Source organism: Stigmatopora argus, chromosome 8 (assembly GCF_051989625.1).
Source record: "Stigmatopora argus isolate UIUO_Sarg chromosome 8, RoL_Sarg_1.0, whole genome shotgun sequence".
Taxonomy (NCBI): Eukaryota; Metazoa; Chordata; class Actinopteri; order Syngnathiformes; family Syngnathidae; genus Stigmatopora; species Stigmatopora argus.
In genome coordinates, this window is record NC_135394.1 from 9,295,134 (window position 1) to 9,318,877 (window position 23,744).

The 23,744-nt window shown below is 40.9% G+C and overlaps 1 protein-coding gene across 5 annotated transcripts; it reads right to left on the reverse strand.

Annotated features, from left to right (window-relative positions):
• Positions 1-268: 268 nt before the first annotated feature.
• dnm3a (dynamin 3a) lies at positions 269-23,556 on the reverse strand. Of its 5 annotated transcripts, XM_077606805.1 has the most exons (22): positions 23,328-23,556; positions 22,614-22,879; positions 21,116-21,189; positions 20,795-20,944; positions 20,522-20,725; positions 19,542-19,640; positions 18,502-18,662; positions 18,296-18,438; positions 17,826-17,961; positions 17,539-17,606; positions 17,328-17,466; positions 17,166-17,252; positions 17,002-17,063; positions 16,896-16,929; positions 16,129-16,155; positions 14,518-14,622; positions 10,082-10,191; positions 6,640-6,751; positions 3,406-3,567; positions 1,898-2,121; positions 1,726-1,830; positions 269-523 (listed from the first exon to the last, which is right to left on the reverse strand). In XM_077606805.1, exons 2-22 carry the CDS (start codon positions 22,748-22,750, stop codon positions 490-492), a joined length of 2,373 nt encoding a protein of 790 aa, XP_077462931.1. In that variant the 5' UTR covers positions 22,751-22,879; positions 23,328-23,556; the 3' UTR covers positions 269-489. The 5 variants fall into 5 exon arrangements, with proteins under 5 accessions (XP_077462931.1, XP_077462933.1, XP_077462932.1 ...); XM_077606807.1 differs by lacking the exon at positions 3,406-3,567; XM_077606806.1 differs by lacking the exon at positions 1,726-1,830.
• Positions 23,557-23,744: the final 188 nt, after the last annotated feature.

The window sequence follows — 23,744 nt, forward strand, 5'->3', positions numbered from 1 at the left end:
CTTTATATTTATGGTCTTTAAGTCTTTTTATACAAATATTTTCTGCAATTATAAGCTTGAGGAACACTATGGGTAGAAATTTGCTTTGTTGCCACTGTAACACCCCTAATGAAGTGTTCAAAAAATACATTTTTGTGTATGGCCTCTAATTTTATGAGATTTTTGTCATTAAAAAAAGGTAATTACCTACCTACTACGATGAGGTCCACCCTGCTAGACAAACATGCATGCCGCTGTCAATCAGAAAATCCAAATTGAAGATGAGTGCTACTGAAAAATAAAACAGATCTTTATTAAAAGAAAAAGGTTATAAAATTGTCTTTTTTTCCTCTCCGTTTCATAGAATAGTTCTTAATTACACAATGGTAAGGCACTTGAGGATAAGTTTGCAAGGAAAACTGGAGGAAGTGTGTGACAGCGATGGACGTATACTCGGGCCGGGTCACATGACGCACCTCTGGATAGTGGTCGATGGGTGGGTGAGTCTTCCTATTTGGAAATAGGGGCCGGAGGAGCAGGCCTCCTGAAGGGATACAATTAAAAGAGCAAAAGTCAAGCATAGTAAAACTATACATGTTATAATTCCATTTTGAATAGGAGAAACTGGTAATGGTAGTGAGTTCAATGAAATATTTGGCTTAGCACATTCATGCCTTTGGGGAGGAACTGGATTTTAGTATTGGGAAGACAACAAAATACAACCATCAGTCAGATCATAATTCCAATGCGTAATGAAGCAGCAAGCTGAGTTATTGATGACAAGGAGGAGGTCAGGAGAAATGATTGATCATTGGAGATTTTCTTTGAAAGGAATTATTTTGCAATCCCCATTCTTCACCATGTTTTTCAATAGCATGTTTTTCTAAAATGACTTATTTGCTCACTCTATGTTGGTTTCCACACAACTTGACCTGAATTGAACTCCACTGTCAGTTATTTTCCAGGTTTCTGTGTTTACTTGAGTACTGATTCTTCTGACATGTTTTCAGTTTTAATACTGAATATTGATTCATTCAGTTCATGATTGCATACATATTGGCATCCGTGTTTTATGATCCTAAATGCTAATGTTCATGAAAAAAAATCGAGATCAGCATCTTATGCTTTTTGAAAAATTGGTAACTGGGCAAAAAATGTGATCGGTCCACCACTATACTGCACTGCAGCGTGGTAGATGATACACTGTAGACAAAACAGCACAGCGCCGTACAAATTAATCATGTATACTTTTACCAGCGTATTTTACTCCCAAGTGTTTACTTTTGCCAAGGTAGCTATAGGAGACCAGACGGATGGATACGGTAGGATGAAAAGCGTCAGGAAAGTGAAAAGAGGTGGACCGTGAGTGGGAAAGAACCTAAGGAACCTTGGAGAGCGCAGAGGAAATGAGGCAGGGAGAAATGGGAGAGGCGAGCCAAGGAGCTGGGGAGGAACCAAAGTGAAGAAATGTATGAGACAAAGAAGTCGGAGGGTGGGAGGGAAGAAAAATAACGGCCCTCGCATGAGGGAAATCTGGGACAGCAATAAAACATGCGAGAGCACATATACCAGAAAAAGGGGGGAAACTCGACGGGCCTGTTGTCTCTGGCCAGCGTAGAAAGCATGCAGAGAGGGGTCCGGTGGTCTGGTGGCCAATATGAGAAACACATTGCGCCGCAGACCCTCCCTCGCCCAGCTCGGATAACGGCGCCATGCAGCCACCAGCCCCTATGGCGCGACTTCTACCTGGGCACGCAAGTTGGGCCCGGGAGGCCGTGGCCGGGCACCGGGGGGGCGCGGCCGCGGGTTCGAGACTTTCCGCCGGTCGTTGACTTTTTAGAGAGGGCGGCGCTGTTTCGGGTGGAGACAGAATGATGCCCTACGCCCGCTCGCGCACCCGCCGGCAAACGTAGCCTACCTGGCCTGCCGCCCGGCCGTGAGGCTGGAATCCGAGGGGGCGACGACGTGGCCGCCGGAGGTGGAGATCTCGCCGATGATGTCGAGCGCGGCCTGCAGGGCGGCGTGCTTGCCGAGCACTTGCTCCCGATGCTGCCGCTGGTCGGGTGACTCATCCATCAGCGCCGAAGAGTCTCCTAAAGCGTAGAGCTGGGCCAGCAGCTCCGAGCTAATGAACTCCTTCACCTTGCCAGAGGGATTATAAACAGATGCGACATGTTAAACATGTCGGACGTTGTCAGGTGATGTTTTACTGGACAAAGGAAGAAAGAACACCATATTTCATTTTTCTGAAGTGTAACATTAGTGTCACCATTTATTATTTTGCCTTTGGCGATTAAAAAAGAGGAAATAAAATCAAGTCATTAGAAATTCAGGCGATAAAGTGGTCAGTCTCACAGTTCTGGGGTCCTGGGTTCGAATCCAGGTCGGTCCACCAGTGTGGAGTTTGCATGTTCTCCCAAGACCCGCGCGGGTTTTCTCCGGGTACCCCGGTTTCCTCCCACATTCCAAAGACATGCATGGTACATCACACTGCTACTGATTGGGAATTGATTGCATGCTGCCCACACCAAAGTCAAGCCAATGAACCACTACACTATCAGGTGGCTCAATTACAAATTATCTTTTTAAAATATAATCGCACATATTATATATATATATATATATATATATATATATATATATATATATATATATATATATATATATATATATATATATACATATATATATATACATATATACACACACATATACATATATACATACATACATATATACACAAATATATATACATATATACATACATATATATACACACATATATATACATATATATATATATATATATATATATATATATATACACAAATATATATATATATATATATATAGATAGATATATATATATATATACACACGTAGACGTTTTTTTTAGCCTTTGAAGTTTTATGGATTTGCTGGAACTAGGTACTGATCATTTTTCGTAGTGCTATACCAACAAGTTAGCCAAAGTGAAATAGCAACTTTATTGGGGAATCCTCGATGCAGCCCAGACTCACACAGGGTCTATTTCCAGCGCCCCCCTCGATGAATTACGTTTGAGACCCCTATTTTAGAGAATGTGCTATATCAGTCTGGCTGTCCTGCAATTAAGTGGTGACCAATCAATGTTCCTAACCCGATTCTCTTTCCAAGAATCAGCTGGGAAAGACTAACTTGAGACTCTAAATGTATTTTACTCATCGTAATCCCTCAAGGGGAAAATCCAGCTGGGCCTCATGATTGGCCGGCGACCAGTTTTGTTGTTTCTCAACCAAAGTCATCGAGGACCGACTCCAGCTCACTCTAAAAAATGGTTGGATGCGTTACACGGTAGTTTCTAAGATGACTCAGTGCCCAAATGAGTCATCGCGGTGAAGTGGCTTTTCATGAAAATGTGAAAATAAGAATTAGAGTTTAGCCTACATTGTTGATCATCAGGTGCATGATTGCTTTGGGCATCAAGTCCTTAACTGTCTTGTGGATGATGCCCATGTAGGAGTCCACCAGGTTGCGAATGGTCTCCACCTGGCGCTCCAGTTGGGGGTCAGTGAATTTCTCGGACTGGCCGTTGCCCCCCGCGTCCACCTGGGCGACATAGAGAGTGGATTCCGTTTTTCCCATATTCATGCCGCAAAAGATCATTCCGTGAGCTGGGAATAAGAGTGCAAAATGGAGGGGAGTTGCAAGGGGGAGTGGGCAGAAGGAAGAAAAAAAATTAGGGGGTGAAGAGACGGGGATCTGCTGATTAGAACCAGACTGGAACACACACGCATTACAGTGACATCACAGGCCAAGAATTTTGCGCCGAGGAGCCAACGATGAAGCGCAATGTGAGGGCTGGGGGGCTTGCACGAGGGGGGGTGAAAAGGGGTTACAGCTGGGGTGGGCAAAGTATGGCCCACGGGATACTTTGTGATTTATTCCAACACCCTGACCATTAAGGTGGATTCAATATTTGGTGTATTTGTCAAGCTTTTTCAGTAGGTGATGCATTCACTTTTACTAATTGCTTTAGTTCATCTCAATGTCTAAAAACATAGTAAAATAAAAAAAAAGTTTTGCAATATATATTTTCACGTTTCTTACTTCCTCTGTGCATCAAGAGTCCTGTGATATAAGAATTTGACGGTGTGTTCTAAAAAGGTATCTAAATTACAGGCAATGTAATTAATATAGATCAGGGGTCACCAAACTACGGCCCGCGGGCCGGATACGGCCCGCCGGCACATTTGGACCGGCCCTCTGAACAATACCAGAGACGCTATCGGAAATTTTTTTTATTTTTTTTTTTTTGAATTTTTTTTTTTTTTTTTTTGAATTTTTTTTGGGATGCGGCCCGCTGGCACATTTGGACCGGCCCTCTGAACAATACCAGAGACGCTATCGGATTTTTTTTCCTATTTGGCCTTGAAGACTGGGACATTTTAATCTTGTGTTTGGTTCATTGCACCCCTGCTGAGCCCACAAATCATCCCAGTGAAGCGGGGCTTCGCATTGCTTCTTTGGTGACACGCGCGGGGAGAGTGTTTCCCTTTGATGCATGCGGGCACGTCCACCGTTGCATGCACGAGCAGTGTTACCGAGACATCTGGACGATCGCAGGTGAGGGCGGAGCCCTGGGACCATCGCGGACTATTCAAGCATATTAAAACTGCAACCTGTTTGAGAACGGAATAATGGCGAAAAAGTTAGGTGAGAGAAAAATTGATTCAGAATGCAGGATATTTAACCTGGAGTGGACAAACGATTATTTTTTTGTTCAATGCAAAGAAAAGGCTGTTTGTCTCATTTGTCAAGAGACGGTGGCGGTATTCAAAGAATACAATCTTTGCCGACACTATGAATCCCGTCACAAAGACAAGTACGATAGATTGCAAGGCCAAATACGAGCAGACAAACTCTCAAAGCGAAAAAGTGGACTACTATCTTAGCAGAACCAGGCATCCGTTCGGGCCAGCTTTTGGGTTGCTAAATTGATAGCAAGCAGCGGTAAGCCTTTCACTGACGGAGAGTTTGTTAAGAAATGTATGGATACTGTCGCGGAGGAGGTGTGTCCCGAGAAGAAAGATGCATTTAATGCCGTAAGTCTGTCGGTGAGTACAATGACCAGACGCGTTGAAGAAATCGGGAGTAATGTATATGACCAGCTGCAGCAGAAGACGAAATAATTTGACTTTTTTTCATTAGCACTGGATGAAAGCACGGACGTGCAAGACACAGCGCAACTGCTCATTTTTATTCGTGGAGTTAGCGCAAACTTTGAGATTTGCGAGGATCTGGCAGCCCTCCAAAGTCTCAAAGGGACTACAACAGGAGAGGATATTTTTGACAAAGTGTGCCAAACCATGGAGAAGTTGGACCTGGACTGGTCAAAGCTAGCTAGCATCACGACTGACGGGGCTCCTAGCATGGTGGCCGAAACTTGCGGTCTAATAATGGGACGCATGAACCAGGAGTTGGAAAAAAGGGGTCTCACCGCCCCGCTACGAGTCCACTGCCAAATTCACCACCAAGCACTGTGTTGCAAAATGTTGACGTGGGATTCTGTAATGACGGTTGTGGTGTCGTGCATAAACTTCAGAGCAAAGGGAGAAGATTGTGCATGGCACAACAGAAAGTTAATGTTCCATGGCTTTTTCTGTTACAAACTGACACCGGCCCCCCATCAGAGAAGGGAAAAGTTATGTGGCCCTCACAAGAAAAAGTTTGGGGACCCCTGATATAGATGAAGATATAAATGACAGAGGAAAATAAAATAGACAGAGAAAAATTAAATAAACTTTTACATGGACATCTACTTTTTTAAGCCGTCTTTGAATGTGCATGTATTATTTGATGCATTTTTTCTTGTGCCTATCGTTGACATGAAAAATTATTTATTCATGTTTTTATGTAATCTATACATTTGTCTATTTATTTAATTCTTGCAGTTAATTGACTTTTCAGTCAAAATATTTCAAGTAATTTTATCCAGTGATAAATTAAAATCACTAATAATTTCAATTTTTAAATACAAAAAAGAAAATGTTTTGCACAAAATACAAGTACATATGTACAAATAAATTATTGAATTTTCTTTTCATTGATTAAAATTAACTATTTTACTTTTTGTCAAACCAACAAACTGGCCTCTCAGGAGTCCTTTAATATTTGGTTCATAATTTTTTTCATCAATCCCAAAATGAAATGAAAACTCATTTTTTTCCACTACCATCAATTTATACGATTTTAAAACATTTTTCTATAATAAATGAAGTAAAAACACTAGTTAATTATTTTAAATTATTAGCAAGATGATTCAACCACTAAATCAGTGAACTGAAAATTCTATTCTACAGCATATTATTCACTGGTACATTTACATCTAGTAATTTAAAATGAATGTTATTTTCTAATTAGAAAATAAACTGCACTAACCCTTTGCATTGATTAATAACAAGATAATTCCACAACAGTATAACTGTTTATTTCGTGTTTCTATAACTTCTAAATGTATATTTTAGCGTTTTTTTTTGTTTTTTTTTGTACCCGTCTACATATAATCCATCCCATGCGCCTGTTTTAAAAAGTTGGCGACATGCATGGCAAAAGCAGGTAGAAGGCGCACTGGGGGGCGTGGGTCACCACAGGGTTGTGAAAAAAGGTCAGGGTACTCACCGTGACCTCCTCTGGGTAGACGCCAGCCCGTAGTAGAGAGGACTTCCAGATGTCCAGCTCCTCCTGCGTGTTGCAGAGCAGCTCCAGAAACTTGTGGTCCTTGTAAACGTTCCTGCGAGGAAATCATATAATCATGGGAAAACAATGCGCATAAAAAGTTCAACCAAAATTCAGTGGAAAACATCTCACCATCTATCTTGTCATATTGGTAGATGTTATATGGAGGCATTTTTTACAGCGGAGATGTCGCCATATTTAGTGATTGCTATTCATAAAGCGGTGCAAAAGATGCTATGGGTTTTTCCGCATCTTGTCCCAAGGATATTTATGTCATTAAAATATATTTAGTGTACCATAAAATGATGATTTACAGCCTTACAAAGCTATAGACTCCATGAAGGTTGGCTTTTTGCCACTGTGACCACATTGTTTTCTTTCAAACACTCTACCAATCTTAGCAGGATTCTTTTAACCCTTTCTAAGGATTATCTTTGCTACTTAAAACAAATGTGGTCGTAACGTCCACATATGCCATATAAAACGTGATGACCAAATATGCGGACGCTTGGTCTTGGTATTTTTTTTAATCATATCATATATATTTTTCATATCAATCATCAGTGTTTTTTCATATATTTAACTAGGGATGGATGATTGCAACCTTGTGGTGAATCACCGATTTTAGAAATATAATCATTTTTTTTATGTCTGAATGTATGTTTATAATCAAGGACGACTGGTATGCTTAAAAATGCAAATAAATGAAATACATTTTTAAAACCTTATATTTTTATACCTTTGAAAGTGATGTGATCAGAATCACAATCGGATTTGGGACATTCATTTATTTTTATTCAATTCCAGTATTTAACTCTTTATTTCCTTCCATTGACAACGATAGATGTCCGTTAGATAAAAGCATGCTACACTGCCTGTGAATGCTCATCTTTGAGCACCATTAACGACACTAGATATCAAATCCATTTTGACTAGAAGGGCCCTTAGCGAATGATGCCTTAAACCGTCACTGGCGACCAATGAGTTGAGTGAGTGCCGTTGGAGTCACATATCTCATCAGATATTGACAAGCTTGTGCTATCCTTCCCTTTTTGTTTGCATTTATGTCATTGCTTCCACATCATCTATGTGCTTTGGCTCCGCAATCCACTCAACCAGAAAAAAAGTCAACAATCTGCGTCCCATCTGCAAGACATTTTTCTTTAATCGCTCGGTTGTTTCTTCCCTCCTCTCGCTGTTCCTGCCTCACTCTCATAACCTCAAATATGTGAAATCTGCGAGTGTGTGCATGAGAGAGGAAGAGAGAGAGAGAATTGCAAGGCTGAGACAGAGCGAGTGAGAAAAGGACAGCTATGAGAAGAGATCAACAAATCGGCCAGAGTTACATTTGGCTGAGGCTAATAAATCAGGGTGTGGTGGCTAACAGTCAGGGCAGAAAGCCAACAATGACAGTAGGAGAATGCTATTACTCTACAACACAGCGGTAGGACCTACGACCAGATGCAGCCCGCATGTGGTTGGTCATTCAATTCTAAAGAATTACACGTTAGCGGCCATTGATGACGATAGAACGTCCAATCCGTTTTGACCGGGAGGGGTTATGACTACAAGCCCTGGATGTGACTCAAAATGGTTGCTTTCAACAGGAAAAAATGTTTATTTGTGGGTCCTTGGGATGTGATGAATTGAAATTATTCAGTGCTGATTGTTTGGAATTTGCAGCAAGACAGAAAATGTTGAGTTGTTGGTTAACCATGAGACATTGTTGACCCAAGAATTGTTCTAATCCTCTTTTTGGAGAATTTGAAAGTAACTATAGTCTTGTCTTAACGTATTCGTTTAAAAAAAAATATTTTGCTAAAAAAATATTTAAAAAAAAAACAGTAAATATTATCTTATTTTGTTTTATTTTTATATAATGTGAATAAACGGGGGTAAGCGTATATGTACTTAAAAAAATAAAATTACGATTCTGAGATCATTCACAATGCTGACGTTTTGGAATTTGCCACATTAGGGCACAAAATGTTGATAGTTGGCTAATCGTTTAGAGACATTGTTGATTTAAGAATTTTATAAATCCTCTTTTATGAGCCTCTTAATAGTAAATAATCATATTGATCTTTTTATTTACTAAAAACATTTTTAAAAAGGCACAGAAAAGAAAAAAAATAGATTCCTATTTTTCAACAAAATGGAGCAAAAGTCTATCTGTTTTGAATTAAAAATAATGTTATTTTAATTGTTTTTTTAGCTAAAGAAAAGAAAAACAACAGTAAATAATTTCTGTAACTTTTGTTTTTATGTTCTAAATTAAACAAAATAGAAAACGAAACAATTCCTTTTTTATCAGATAAGATTAGTTTCATTTTTTTTAAATGGGAAAAGGGTACATTTTGTCTGTTTTCTGGCAAAAGCATATCATTACCTTTGCAATGGATTAAAATAAAATACTTGCAAATATTTGGGAAACAACGACTCATATCTTTTCTGGCAGCCCAACTTTCATCCCCCATTAACTTATGGTTTCTGTTGCCAGCCCCTCCCATTAAAACAAAATAAACGCCTATCGACGTCAATGGCAGCAAGCAAGTTGACCACGGTTGAAAAACTGCGCGGACCTCCGACATGAAAAATCGTCCCCTCTACAACCACGACACATGCACATAATAAAATTGCTCTCTGCGCAGATTTATTACACATCCCCCCTCTGTATAGGAATTCCTTTGCACAACACTGCTGCTTTCGATTTCAAGTCATTTTTCAGATTGGTGAAAATACAAAAAGAGAAGCGGCACAGCAAAAGAAGGCAGGAGGAGATGTTAGGGGGGGTTGGAGGCAGAGGACAGATTTTGACACATTCCTGGCCGATGGTGCTGATACGCTGATTCGTCCTCCCCTCAACCTCCTTTTCTCGTTCTTCTCCTCTTACTCTGCGGCGAGTCGAGCAATTCTTTCCAGAGGAGAGCCGCCTCCTTTCGGATCCAAACTCTCTGGGTTTCATTAGTTACTTAATGAGCCTGCCGTCGGTATGCTGGGCTCCACACGCTCGCCAACGAACCCAGGTTGCGTACGGTACAATAAACGCGGCGCGCATACCCTGCTCCAATCAGCTCCTATTACATTGGTGCCCCCCTCTCCCCCAAAGTCCTTTTGTGTTCTCTACATCTGTTTCGCACACTTGAATCAACATATCTGCGCGCTCCCAAGTCTGCCCTGTACGTGGAGACGATAAAAACCACACCCGCCGGTACCAACTGGATATGCCAACGAAAGCCGGACAGGTCACAGTAAGGGTAATAGCATCTTCCCGTTTCCACCCTTCAAACATATTTGGTTGAAAAGGCTGTAGGGAAGGAAACCAAGTCTATACCTTGTCTTGCAAACTCACTCACACACACAGACACACACTCATTGGACCAACCTTGAATCGGAATGGAAGAGGGCAAAGGCAAACTTGCTGGACATGAAGCTTTTCTCGACATCTCGGATTTTGAGGTTATCCAGAGGGAGCATGTACATCTTCTCTGTCGCCTGGATGAAAGCAGAAAGGAAAAAAATCAAAGTCATTCCAAAATTGGAGGGTTTTTTTTCCCCTATAATACCAATTACGTGTGGCGTTCCCCTAAAATGCCTTTTTCTGATGTCCAACCCTCCCAATGACCACAATGAATCGAATCAAACAGTTAAAATAAAACGGTCTCATTTGTTGGGAGTATTGTTTGTTACATTGCTATCTTTTGTTACATTTATTTTAAGAAAAATCATACTTTACATATTATTCGTGAGTGCTTGTTTATTATTTTTCTTTAGTCATTTAAGAAATCAATGGACATGATATCATTAGTTTTTCAAAGGAATGCCTAGAGCCAATTTATCTCTTCTATTTATCTTTTTTTTTTATAAAACAGTCAACCTTTATGGAATGTCTCACATAAAACCCTGTAATTTTTTTTAACGCATTTACGTATAGGTTTGTCCTTCTGGTCATGAGCAAATGTCAGCTAAACAGCGAGCTTCTATTCCTGAGATTGAGGTGACATTTTTACAGATTTGTAAGGTTTAGGCCAAGTAATAATAATAAAAATACATTTTTTTTCAAATTAACCTGTAAAATGAGCCAATCAAGCCTTTCATATTAGTAATAAAGAATATGTAGCATTTTTTTTAAAACTGGATAGTGAAGGCTTATTTTTCCATGCACACACACACAAAGCGTAAGATAAAACTTGACAGTGGTATGCGCAGTAAAATATGACACAGGTGTTTTTTTATTTTTTGTACTCTTGGGCCTAGTGCAGTCACATGTCTAGTACTAAACATTTTTCATGCTGCGTCTGAAAGTGGACTTTCTCGCTAATACGTCACATGCACGGGTCAGGCTAATCAATCAGAAGCATAGATACTAACTACATTACGGGCTAACCTTTGTTTAACTTCTGATTGATTCAGAAGCGGAATGTTACGCAGGTGATATACTCGTGAAAACGGCACGATAAAGGTTAATCATCTCCATAATTACCTTGTAAGTAATATCATAGTGGAGCTTTGTTCAGTTGTATTTTTAAACGACATTCGCAGACTTGGAAATTGCTACAGCGATACAAGAATCAGAGTTTGGACAATTCATTCCCAAGATCAAGAGTGCTTCTGTTATTTGGTAGTTTTTTGCAAAACTTGTAACGCTAAGGAATGGGGAATAAAATTGAAATCGCAATATCTGCCAGAGAAATGCCATTTTTTTCTTAGCATCATTCAGCCCTATTCTCCAAACAAAGGCCTCCCCTTAATTGACTCCTCCCCTTTCTAGTGTTGAGTAATACATGCCCCGAGCCATTATTTCGTCTCACCAAAATTCCCAAACATCTTTTTGTTTCATTGTGAAAACACACACATTTGTGGAAAAATCCTGCCTATCGTAAGATCATCCTTTTGTGGGATCAATGAAAATGGAATAATGATGTAGCGTTCTGAGATGTGAGGAGAAGCAGACGGCGACAAACATAAGGCAACACAGGATCCTAAGCTGGCAGTGGACGAGAACGGGGAGGAAAAAAAATGCAAGTTCCACATGTGAAAGCCATTACTCAGATTCAGGCGGCTCCAACGCACTACATTTTTCTCCAAGGGTGAAGCCCCCCACCCCTCCTTAACTTTTAAGAGCGGGGCTTCCAAAAGGCCGCCACGGTAGAAGGTACAGCTGTTGATGAGGTAGTCTTGGAATGGGAATTGGAGGACGTGTGACGAACGCGAGAGCAAAGGCTTGCTTTAATGTCTTTGATGGCTTCGCAGGTGTGCGTGCATCTGCATTTTCTTTTTTAAAGATGCCCGGGTAGAACATTTTGGACTTCCCTCTCCCTCCCAGTGCTCCCCTGAACCCGCCGACTCTCTTCCTCCGCTGACTCTTTCCTTTTTTTCCCCAAAAGGGGCCCACTTCCTGTAACAGAGGCCGAGGGAAAGAAAAAAAATGACAGAAAGCGATTGGCGCTGTTACAGCAACATCTGGGATCGTTTTAGATGGGTGGGGGGAGGAGACTGGATGGAGTATAGGGTGCTCCAGAGGCAGAAAGTAGAGATGAGGAAGAGGAAGGATAGAGAGAGGTTAATTTCGCGGGAGGAGATGCGGAAAAGGGTTTGAAGAGCCGAGCTAGAAAAGCTGGGAGAGAGTACCGACGATTCCAAAGTTGATCCCCGTCAAGCCATATATGGCCACCGGCTTCCTCCCTAACTCTCTCTGCTTTTCTATTTCCTTATGCCTTTCCGAGCTTCACGGTGAGTCAAAGTGCCACGTCGAGAACTGGATTCTATCCCGGGACGCTAAAGTCCCAGAACCGCGGACGAACGCCGCGAAGACGGATGACGGACCGACCGACCCACGGACGGGAGACGGCTGGCCAGAAAAGGATAAGATAGACGGAAACTTTTTCCCCCAGAGCGCCAACGTGGGTGAAGGCTCCTGCTCCGTCATCCCAGTGTTCAGACTACCTGTTCAGGATCTTGGTGGTGTACAGTAGTCTGCACATTGGTTAGACTGTGCACGGAAAAACTTCATGGCGAGATTTATTTATTGCAATTTCACCTTTAGGGCTGTATTTTCTTTGGTGCAATCTCGGTCCAACTTTACAAAGTCGTGTTTAGGGGTATATTTGTTTTGGGGTTTTTTGGTGTAGACTCAGTTCAACTTTAAAAAGTCTGTTTTTATTTGCAAAAAAATGGTTTGGCTGTCGTTTTTCGAGAGTTTGTGCATGGCTCCATAATGGTCACTTTTGGTCTTAAATCTGTCGAAGTGTCATAGATCAGAGTTGCTGTGTCTGAAGCGGCGCCTAATGGATGTTAGATACGGAACAGGCCTCAGACATACACCCACGCGTGGTGAGTAGATTAAGAGTATGCATTAGTTAGCTGTCTGTTTATCCTCGGGAGGCCTGCTGAGTGGCTGAGACGAGGGTGAAGGAATGGAAATCTGCTCTATGCACTGTGATAAGGACATGTATTCTAACAGAAGATGGGTGCAACTGTTTGTAATGTAGGGGGGGAAAGGGACGCAGCGTGTAGAGTTAAAAATCAGGGAGGGAGGAGATCGAGGGGGTGGGGGTCTGCGATGGAGAAGCAGCCATGTGGGATTTCTCTGGGCAAGAAGATCTTGGAAGCTAGTGTTTGGACAAAGCTTCAAATTTTCCAGCCAGGAATGTGCATAGTCCCAGCGAGACTGCCAGCCACAGAGGGAAAGACGGGTGGAGGGGGTGGATAGAAAATAAAGAGGGGGAAAGGAGGAAAAGGGGAGGTAAAGAAAGAAAAAAAAAGGCGGCGAGTGGAAGAAAAATGTCTGTGGACGCGGCGTGGGCGGGAATGTGAGAGTAGGAACTGTGAGAGAGGAAGCAGACACTTGGCTAGAGTGCGCGCACACACACGCGCGCATTTGGGAATGTCCTATCAGTGAGCTGATTTGTGCAATAGCGTGGATGACTGAAAAAGGCATTCGAGCGTCCCGTGTTTAGAGCCTCCAAGGGAAGCGACAGTGATGCCATCGAGGCTGGTTTGAAATTTGTTAAGTAAAGAAAACAAAAGTGTGTAAGTGAAGTGAGCCCGAGGCTGCTTCGTCTGGGAACGCCGAGTTGGAAATGAGTGTATATTTGTCTTTGTCATTTGCATGCCAGAGTGTTTATATCAGGCTCTGCGTGTGTACTGTATACTGTATATACAATTCTGTCCTCTGTGAGTGTGTGTGTGTGTGTGTTTGCTGGTCTTTGTTTGGATTGGGGCAACTCCAGCTGTGTCAAAGTGAGCCCTTCCAAATGCCTGAAATCCCAGAGGAGGAAGAAGAGGGGGAGCGAAGGGAAGAGTGAATGGAGGGCGAGACCAGTAGGGGGGCCGAGGGATGGAGGGGGGGGGGGGGTTCAGTGGCAGCCCCAGGTGGTAAAAGAAAACACTCGGGTCAAGGATGCTTTCATGAAGTAGCTGTGAGTGGGATATTAATGTATTTTGACCATCTGCGTCTGTCATTTTTGCTTTCAATGTTCTTTCCCTCGCATTCATCAGCTCTGATATCACTTCCTGCCGATCTCCCCATGACATCAGCCGTTGACCAGACTGTTGTGGTGTGTCTGCCTGTCTACACTTGCTGTGCAGACCTTCTGCTCCTGTACAGCAGGCACAGACAGGCAGACAGATGGCAGCCCCACTGACACCAGGAGACCCTGTTCCGGTCCCAAATAACCGATTGGAAAAACCTCACTCACTTTGTTCTGGGAATTCTTGTTACACGAGTTTCAAGATGAGCTGTTCTAATAAAGCAACGGGGACTCTAAAGTGTTCTGCTGTGTTTTCTTACGAATGTCTGAACTTGAAGAGCTCGCTCACCTCGTTGTCCTTGAACCAGGAAAGGCTTTCGGCAGTGAGAATGAACCAATAGTCCTTGGCGATGAGGCTGACTTTGTTGATGGCGAGCCATCCTTTGCGTATCACCTGCACAGGTAACAAAGTAAAGCTGTTTAGATTACAGCACCAATATATTGAGAGAGCAGGTTGACATACAAAACCAGGAGTCTTCAATTACAAATGAAAGGGATTCACTATGTATTTTTTCTTTACTCCTTGCCAGACATGGACAAGGATAGACATCCAATTTAGTTGGTAGTGTTGAAGTGCCAGTGACAGCGTTGGACATTTCATTCATTCATTCCCACCAGCCTCTACCAGTCAAAATTAATTGGACATTTAGGGCCATCAATGCAAGCCATTGAATTAATTTATAACGTGTCTTTGACTTGCAGCACACTTTTCATAATTTAAAAAAAAAAACGTTGCCTTTTTTAGAGCTCAGTCGAGTAGGTCTGCCACAAACAATTATTCTCATAGCTGAATAAAGATATATTTTTTTGCGATTAGCTGACAAATATTTTTTTCTTTATTTAAAAATACTTTTAATTTTCCCCAAAATGAAGTGGATAATAATTTGTTTTGCTTTAGTGGTTTTATTTAATTAAAATACATATTTTAAAATATTTTTTTAAATAAGTGTAAATAAAAAAAGATGTTTTTTTCCCTTTTTTTATGAATAGTTTGAAATTCCAAAATACATGAACATTTACTATTTATTCAGTTTCTGCCATTGATGGTGACTATTCACTAGGTTTTTTTTGCTATCAGTTGACTATTAAGTTCAGATAGAAATCACCATATTCACTTAAATTTTAGCTTTTTTAAATTTTAAATAATCATAAATTAAAAAGATAAAAATGTAGTTTTCCATTTAAAAAATATTAAATAAATGAAAAACAATGTTCACTATGTATTAAGCTTTTCATAACCAGTGCAAGGGGGCAGAACTGATTGCAGCACTCAGTGCCAAACCTCCACTTTTGATTTACTGTGTGTAAAGTTTGAAAAAGATTTTCCGATAAAATATTCACATGGGTTTGAGCAGGCACTCCAGAGCCAAAACGATTTGAATACAAGTTATTCAAGTCAACTTACAAGAATATTCCCCTTTTAATTTAGTTAAATGGGGGAAGTTACAAGGCACACGTTGAGCTCCATTTTTTTCGCACAATGACCAAAAAATCCCCCCCAAAAATTGGACAAGTTAACTAAAAAAATCTGTTTTTGTATACTGAAGACCCCTGAATTATGGAGTGGTAAATCAGCACCTAACTTTTGAACATGGAACAAAAGTTGTGAAAATAGAAGACAGACAGTCATTTCCAAGAAAATTGTAGCAGTAAAAATGAACAGTACTTTCCATCAGAAAGTCAAAACAAGCAGAAAGAGACGAAGAAATACTCGTGTATAAAAATAATTGGCAACTTAAGTGGGGAAGAAAGTTGACGTTAGTAGCACAAGTACACCAAACCAAAAAAAACAAAATTAATGAAGCAAAAAAAAAATCTTTTTTTTTCCCAACTTGCACAATTGCAACCATCATGCCGAACCAGAATCCTGCAGAGAGGCTTAAAGAGATTGGTATCCTACTATTAGCCTGGAGGGAGGGGCCACACCCTGGAAATGGAGGAGGGGGGGAAAACAGGGAATGAAGACGCAATCCCACTGTCCCTGTTTTTTATATTAAAAAAATTGGCTGGGTGACGCTGATAAGGCAACATTTAACAAAGGGGAACAGTGTCAATAAATAGGCATGTGACAATTAAATGCTGTCAATGGGTCCCTTGGTTTGAAAACAGCGCATACTGCGAGTAGCCAAGAACAAATCGTCATTGGAAAGACTTGGAAAAAAACTCAAGTCTTACACTCATTTTGATGCATGTGTGGGAGATTAACTTAACACAAACAAGTACGATTCTGATCTATTTGAATTGGGAGGACTGGCATCAAATGATAATGTGGGGGAGGTTGACAACGAATAATCGCTGTCAAACGGCCCAGTCTAAATGGATTGGACGGCTATCCCCATGTTGATGACAGTGAATTTGCATTCTAGAGGAAAAATGTTGAGTAAAAGAATAAACAGTTTCACTTTCCTGATTATTTGTATTGAAGAGTGCCCTGCGATTGGCTGGCAGCCATTTCAGGGTGCATTGTGCTGTTTGTCTAGTTTCTGTTTTATCTTTGTGTTTACTAATTAAACTATAATCCCAACCGTTGTGTGTCTGCCAATAACTTCCCTTTGGGCTTTCTTTGTGTATACAGTTCAAATGTTTTTTGCTGTAGTTTGTCAGATTACTATCCATGTAATTGTTCATCTGTGTTTTTGGTTTGCTACTTTAGGCCTCAATTCTTACCTGTTGCACTCCACTGCTGGCACCATGCTGGGCTCTGATGGGGACCAAAAAAAGAGCATTTCACAAAATATATACACCTTTAATGCCATTTTTTAGATTTACTCACTGGGTAAAGTCTTCATGGTTGGTATTAATGTAGGCGAGCTGCATGTCAATGAGCAAAGAGATCTGAAGAGAGGAAACGTATGTGAATTGGAAGAAAAACAGAAACTGGCCAACGTTATCTGGTAATGAAAAACAAATGCGCTGGTTCGAATGTGCGTGACTGACCTGTTCTCTGCATGTTCTTTCTTGTTCTCGGATTTCAGTGGTGACAAGCCGCTCCGTTTCTTCCCGCAGCTTTGGAAAAGAACTAAGCTTTACGTAGAAGTTGCTCAGAGTTAGTTAGGGTACACAATGGCACTGACATATGGCTCTCTCGTGGATACAGACCTTACTGAAGCACTCGGATATGGTGGAGACCAGTTCCTTGCAAACCATGTCGACAAACGTGAAACAGGGAATTTTTAGTTTGGAGATCTGGTTCTTGACAATGGCCTGAAAAGCCATGTCGGGGGTGAACAGCCCCGTCCTGAAGAGGAACAAAGGAGAAAGTGAGACAAAAAATATTTCTAGCAATATTAGCCGTAAAAGATGAAATCACCTCACGCCGTGAATGTTCCTGATGGCATAGCCAATCTCCATTCGCAGCTTCTTCTCATCACACTTCATCTGTGACACATCAACAGTAACATACGATAAACTTACAAACGAATGAACGAGGCTTTTGTCCCCATGGCAAATCATCACACCATCCCTTTCAAATTCTAAAGTAAGATTTTGAAACTAAGTGATTACACTGTAAAAAATAAAATTGCCCACGCTTCCAATAAAAATGGATTGGACATCTCGCCATCAATGGCGGCCAATGAGTGAATAAGGTCCACGTACTTCATGCAGTAGATATGGGAAGCGCTCATGGAAGATCTGGTTGATCCTCGCACCTCCTGATAGGTTTGTGGTATTAACTTCATCTCCTGAGCCCTCCATCAGCTTCTCAAAGTCACCAGATAATTGCAGCACGTGCCTGGAAATAGCGAGAAATTAGAACTTAAGATAGTCAAATAGAGGAGCTTTTGTGGTGTATTTGCAGCTCAAACATTAAAATCCCAGTACCGCCTCAGGGGGTTACTGAATTCAATAGATTGGACTTCACTGAGCCACAACCCGTAGTCATTTTCTTTGTAAAAATAAAGACCAAAAAAAGCACTAAATAGTTTTAAACCCTTTACGCTATTGGCTAGAAAAGCAGAGTGACTTCCATCACCACATCATCACAGGTCATTCATGTCAGTTGAACCAGGGGGTTCCACATTTGACCTTATAGATTGGCGGGGAGCTGTAGGTTGCCAAAGACTGACCTGATGAGGGTCTTGGTCCTGCAAATCGAGTCATCCGGATTATACAGTTTGTACGTCTCAACTTCTTTACTGATAGACGCAAGCGAAGACTGCAGGTGGCCATTGAGGGCAGGCAGACTGTCCCGGATGTGACTTGTCAATTGCTGGAAAAAAAATCAACATTAAGACAAAGTTGATCATGTGTTCATCTTCTCTGCCTTTCTGACCTGGTTGAGTGTTCGCTGTAAGTACGGTGTGCCCATTCTGTCGCACATGTGCCTGTAAGCTGGGTGGGACAGGAAGAACTCCTTCTCCGTTTGCAAGGCTGCATTAATATCCTTTTTCCCGTCAATGTCCTTTTGACTGCGGTTCACAAGCCCGATGTAACCTGGGGAGGAATAAAATTAAAATCCTCCATTTTGGCCCAATTTTAGGGATGTGTCTACCCCAATGTACTGTATTTCAGTTTCAATTTCATGAACTAGGAGACTAAAATGAAAAACAAAACATATTGAAATGAAGGTTGAAATCAATCAATACAAATTAATTTAATAATTTAAATAATTGTACAGAAATATTCTTATTTATTATAATGATCACATTATCTCCACTTACTCTCACAGACTGTCCCACTCAGTCAAAAACTGAAATAATAACTGTGCTCGTCTTCTTGGTAACACCGCTCAAATTGTACCTACTGCCACCTAGCGGACGACATTTTTAATTGTTCTGCCTGTTTGAACACTTGGATTAATGTCATCTATATACTATATAGATGACATTAATCCAAGTTTAAAATATAAGTGAAATTGGATCATACACTTTACAAATTGTTTTTCTTTCTTGTTTATTTCACTGTAATTTAACACTACTACTTAGGAATCACTGCCTTAACTAGATACTATAGGCTGGTACACTACAGAACAAGTTACACAACCCACAAACTATCGCTATGCTCACTGATCTAGTCTCTTAAATTGTTGACACTTCGAATCATGTGATGCTTTGAACTTCCAAATTCTTTTTAGACTTTTGAGGCATGTTTTTACAGAATAGTCCAATTGTTCCTCTTTGGGTGTTTTCCACTGTAGACGTAAAAGCTCCACGACTAAAGTTTCGGCTCTCAACTGCTAACTTGAGAGGCTTTTCTGGGGATATCGCATTCAAGTGTTTTGGAAGAGGTTTGAGCAACCCCACACCTGGGATTACTTCACTGTAAATCCTTATCTCAACACACGCACACACACGCAAGCGCATAATGACTCACCTCTTCTCAGTGGAAGCAATCTATTCTGTAGTATTTCCCGAGCATCTGTTCCTTTATCCATGAGGTCCAGCATTGTGATCACACCTATCGTGCGCTGGCCTAAAGAACATTGAGGTGGAAGTCAATTGTGGAGAATTCACACATTCCCAATTCAGATTTCTAAATCACCAAAAACAATTTGGGTGGGTTATTGCTACTAATTACTTATTACTACTAATTACCCCATTAGTGAAAATGTCTTTAAGCAAGTTCTTTGAAATCCTTAAAAAAAAAAAAAATGTTATTTGACAATTGTTGGATATTTTATAGAAGTGTAGTTATTTATCAATTGAATAGGTGCAGACCTAAAATCGGCAAATACAGTGCAAAAAAATGAGTCTAACTGTGAGTGTCCATTTTGGGGGGGAAATAATAAGACATTAAAAAGTATACATTTAGTCATTTGTAAAGGCTTATTTTGAGACCATTTTTTACACGGTTTAAGCAAAAAGTAACCTGTTCTAAAAATAAATATACTCCTTTTTTGATGTTGCATTTTTTCCAGTGAATAACTACGGGCCATTGCCTAGTTTTTATTGACACGCAGCAAAAAATAGGAACAGCCTTTATGAAGTTGCTCTTCTCAGCTGCAACACTAGTTGGAGCTAGTCACTTAAAACAGCTTCTACCTCATCACAATCTCCATTAAATTAGGGGTCAAAACGTGCCAAAATGTCAACCAATGTAGGAAAAGGTGTAGTAGAATTTCAATATTTTGTTTTACATGAATAAACATAAAAAATATTCCAATGCGATAAACTAAATTATCTTGGTTATGATTTTCTTCATATTTTTACTGTTGCTCTTTGTTTCGAAAAATGAAAGCGGATGGATTTTTAAGTTGATCCTCGTATCTTTCCATTTTTCTGTAAGCAACAATTAGAAGAAAAGGTGCAGGCTGTGTATTACTGTCAGTGAATGTGGCACGCTTCCTCGCTCACCCTTTGGGTCGACATCTTTGGCTAATTTAAGTGCGTCTGAGTTGGCCAGGTCCATGTTGGCAGGTGTCACAGCCAGGATGAGGCAGTTGTCCTTGCATATGTACTGCATAATCATATCTCTGACCTGGTACTCGATATCTGGCGGCTGGTCTCCCACGGGTACCTTGGTGATTCCAGGCAGGTCCACGAGGGTCAGGTTGAGCACTGCACGCCACAGATGTTAAGTTGTTAGGGGTGGATGGTTCATGAGAATGAAGCGTAGGGTGAGCTTACCGTTAGGAGAGAAAATCCGGAGGTGAATGGGGACGGGAGAGATGCCTTTTTTGGTTCCGGTGAGCTTTCTGGTGTCCGCCTCGATTTCTTGGCGGATTTCATCAAAGTCGATGAACTTCTTCCCCCGGCAGTGCAAAAATTCTCCGTATTCTAGAACGAGAAAATAAAACCAGGCCACCCACATTAATATTGTAGTAAATGAAAATATATTTGGATTTGGACAATTTTGTCCCAAAGCATTAAAATGTGTCAAAATAGTTATCGATTAATTTGATTATCAAATAGATGAATGGTTTCGACCTATTGAGAGGTCTCATTCACCTTTGTCAGAGTGATGCAGCTGCAGGACTAAAGGCCTACGAGTGACAATTCCAGTGCCGCGGGGAAGGAAGTCTCTGCGAGAGAAAAACAAAACACACTGAAAAGGAGAAGGAAACAGGAAACAAACATAAACATTGACACCAAGACACGCACATATGTTTGTTTTGAATACTTAAAAAATACTCCTATTTCCCATATAAACCTTGATTAGAGATGTTTATTTTCACAACATCCTGCTCACATTTCTGGCAGTGTACCCAAATTGGGAGTATCATAGATTATCGTCAAACAAAGCAACCAAAACATATCAATGCGCTATCAGGAAGGAGACCTTCACGCTTAAGTGGGGAACGCTTCCCAGATGGATTGCAGGGATTTTGACTGGTCTCCTCCTCTTTTTCCTTGTTGCATTGTCTAGGAAAAAATGTCATAAAAGAAATTTGGAAAAGCGAGTCACAAGGCAGTGACTATGAACACCCTTTGTCACATTGCACATCACGATCTGACTTTTAGTTGAGTTATTCTGAGTAGTTTTGGGTCTTCAACAATGAAAATGTGCAAATGTCACAGTGATAAAATATTTGAGTGAGACTCTACCTTTAAAATGGCATGAACAAATAACTTACAAAAAAGATTAGATTCCCATATTTTATTAAAAAAAATTGTTTGTTTCTACTCTTCATTCTTTATTTATGAGTAGTTGAACATCATTAAATAATTTCTGTTGTGTGTTATGTTGTGAACAAGTTAATTACAAAGATTTTGAGGATAAAAGAAGTCAGACAATATTTCCCTTTTTTAAATGGTTAAAAATGACAGGGAACATTTACATTTTCAATCTTATGTAGATTTTTTAAAAGTGAATAAATCTAAAATTAAGCAACTAAAAGGGATATTGGTTGTTCTTTTTAAACGTAGCTTTGGGGTGGGCAAACTATTCCACAAAGGGCTGCAGTTGATGCAGGTTTTCATTCCAGCCCATCAAGAGGACACCTTTTCACAAATTTGGTGTCCTATAAGTGCAATCAGTGGATGCAGTCAGGTGCTTCTCATTGGTCAAAGTGTCTGATCTGGATGGGTTGGAACAAAAACCTGCACCCACAGCGACCCTCAAGAACTGGTTTGCCCACCCCTGAAGTAGCTGTTTGATCCAAGAGCTAGCCCAGGGGTGGCCAACTCCAGTCCTCGAGAGCCACTATTCGGTTTGTTTTCCATATCTCCCTCCACCAACACACCAGAATCAAATAATCGGGATCGGTATTAAGCTTCTGGACAGCTTGCTGATGAGTTGATCATTTGATTCAGGTGTGGTAGAGGAGGGAGATGTGGAAAACAAACCGGATTATGGCTCTTGAGGACCGGAGTTGCTCACCCCTGAGCTAGCCAATACTTACTAGTTACAATAATAATAGTATAATAATAATAATAATTAATAGTGACTAGTTACTAGTTACAATCCAATAGTTAGTAGCCCTCCCAGAGAGTTAGATAAGCTTACCTGCCCACAAAGTTCTCCAGCACCGAGGTCTTTCCGGAGCTCTGGCCGCCCACCACCGCGATTTGGGGCAAGAGGAGGTTGTAGCTCAGGCCCGCGCTGCCCAGGGCATCCTGGAGGCGATTGATCATCGAGATCATGCTTCAGAGTTGCGATGGTGGAGGTAGAGGTGCGTCTTTGGAATTTCCCAGCCCCGGAATGACCACCTTAATCCCCCCACCTCCACTTTAGAGAGGGCTGGCTCTCCGCGTGTCAACAGCAAGTTGGAACTTAAAGACAACAATGCAACACTCCAAATCACAATTTACAAACTTCCAAGTCATTGAGGCAACACAAATAGACATGTTTTGTTACTAAAAAAAGAATTGAAAATGCTGGTATCGTCATATGATGCGTTCAAGAGCCTCCGAGTGTAACTGTTCAACGACAATCACGCGACAAACCATCCCGCTGTTGCCCTTAGTAACAGCGAAAGTAAATTCTCTCTATTCTTGACTAATTAACAAAAAGTGGACTATTACTTTTCAACGATTTGTACACGCCAAACAAAGTTATTCTCAAGGGGGTTTGAGTAAGGGGCGTGTTTGCTGAGTTGTTCGTTCACAAGCGCTAAAATTCAGATTTCGGCCGAATTATACATAACTTCAGTTACCGATACAGTTACGACTGTTTCTTTTTACACGGGCTCGCTTTTCACTCGGTTTCGCTTCTCCTTACCTCCGTGGAGACATTTGGGAAGTTAGCCGAGGCGGTGAGCGGTCTCCATGGTTAGCTTCAAGGTGGAGTAAAAACTGGGAAAAAAGAAAAAAAACACCTAACTTGACAGTTAACGGGGGCGAAACGTCTGCGCATGCGCGTTTGCCAAACAATTGGGACAAAGCATCTCGTGAAAAGGAACTTTTTTTTTAAATTTTCATCATGTGATAAAATACTAACATGCGTCCCTTCTTCCATCTGGCAACTTTTGTGATATAATTAAGCATGTGGGTTGCGATTCCAACTTTTCTAAATAACTCTTCCTCATTCCAAGGTTGTGAGGTGTGTGCATGGCAATGCCGGCCAGCCTGAGGGGAGTGAAATTGTAGCAATGTAGTATATAAATAAATTCACGTTGAAATATTCGTGTAAATGAGA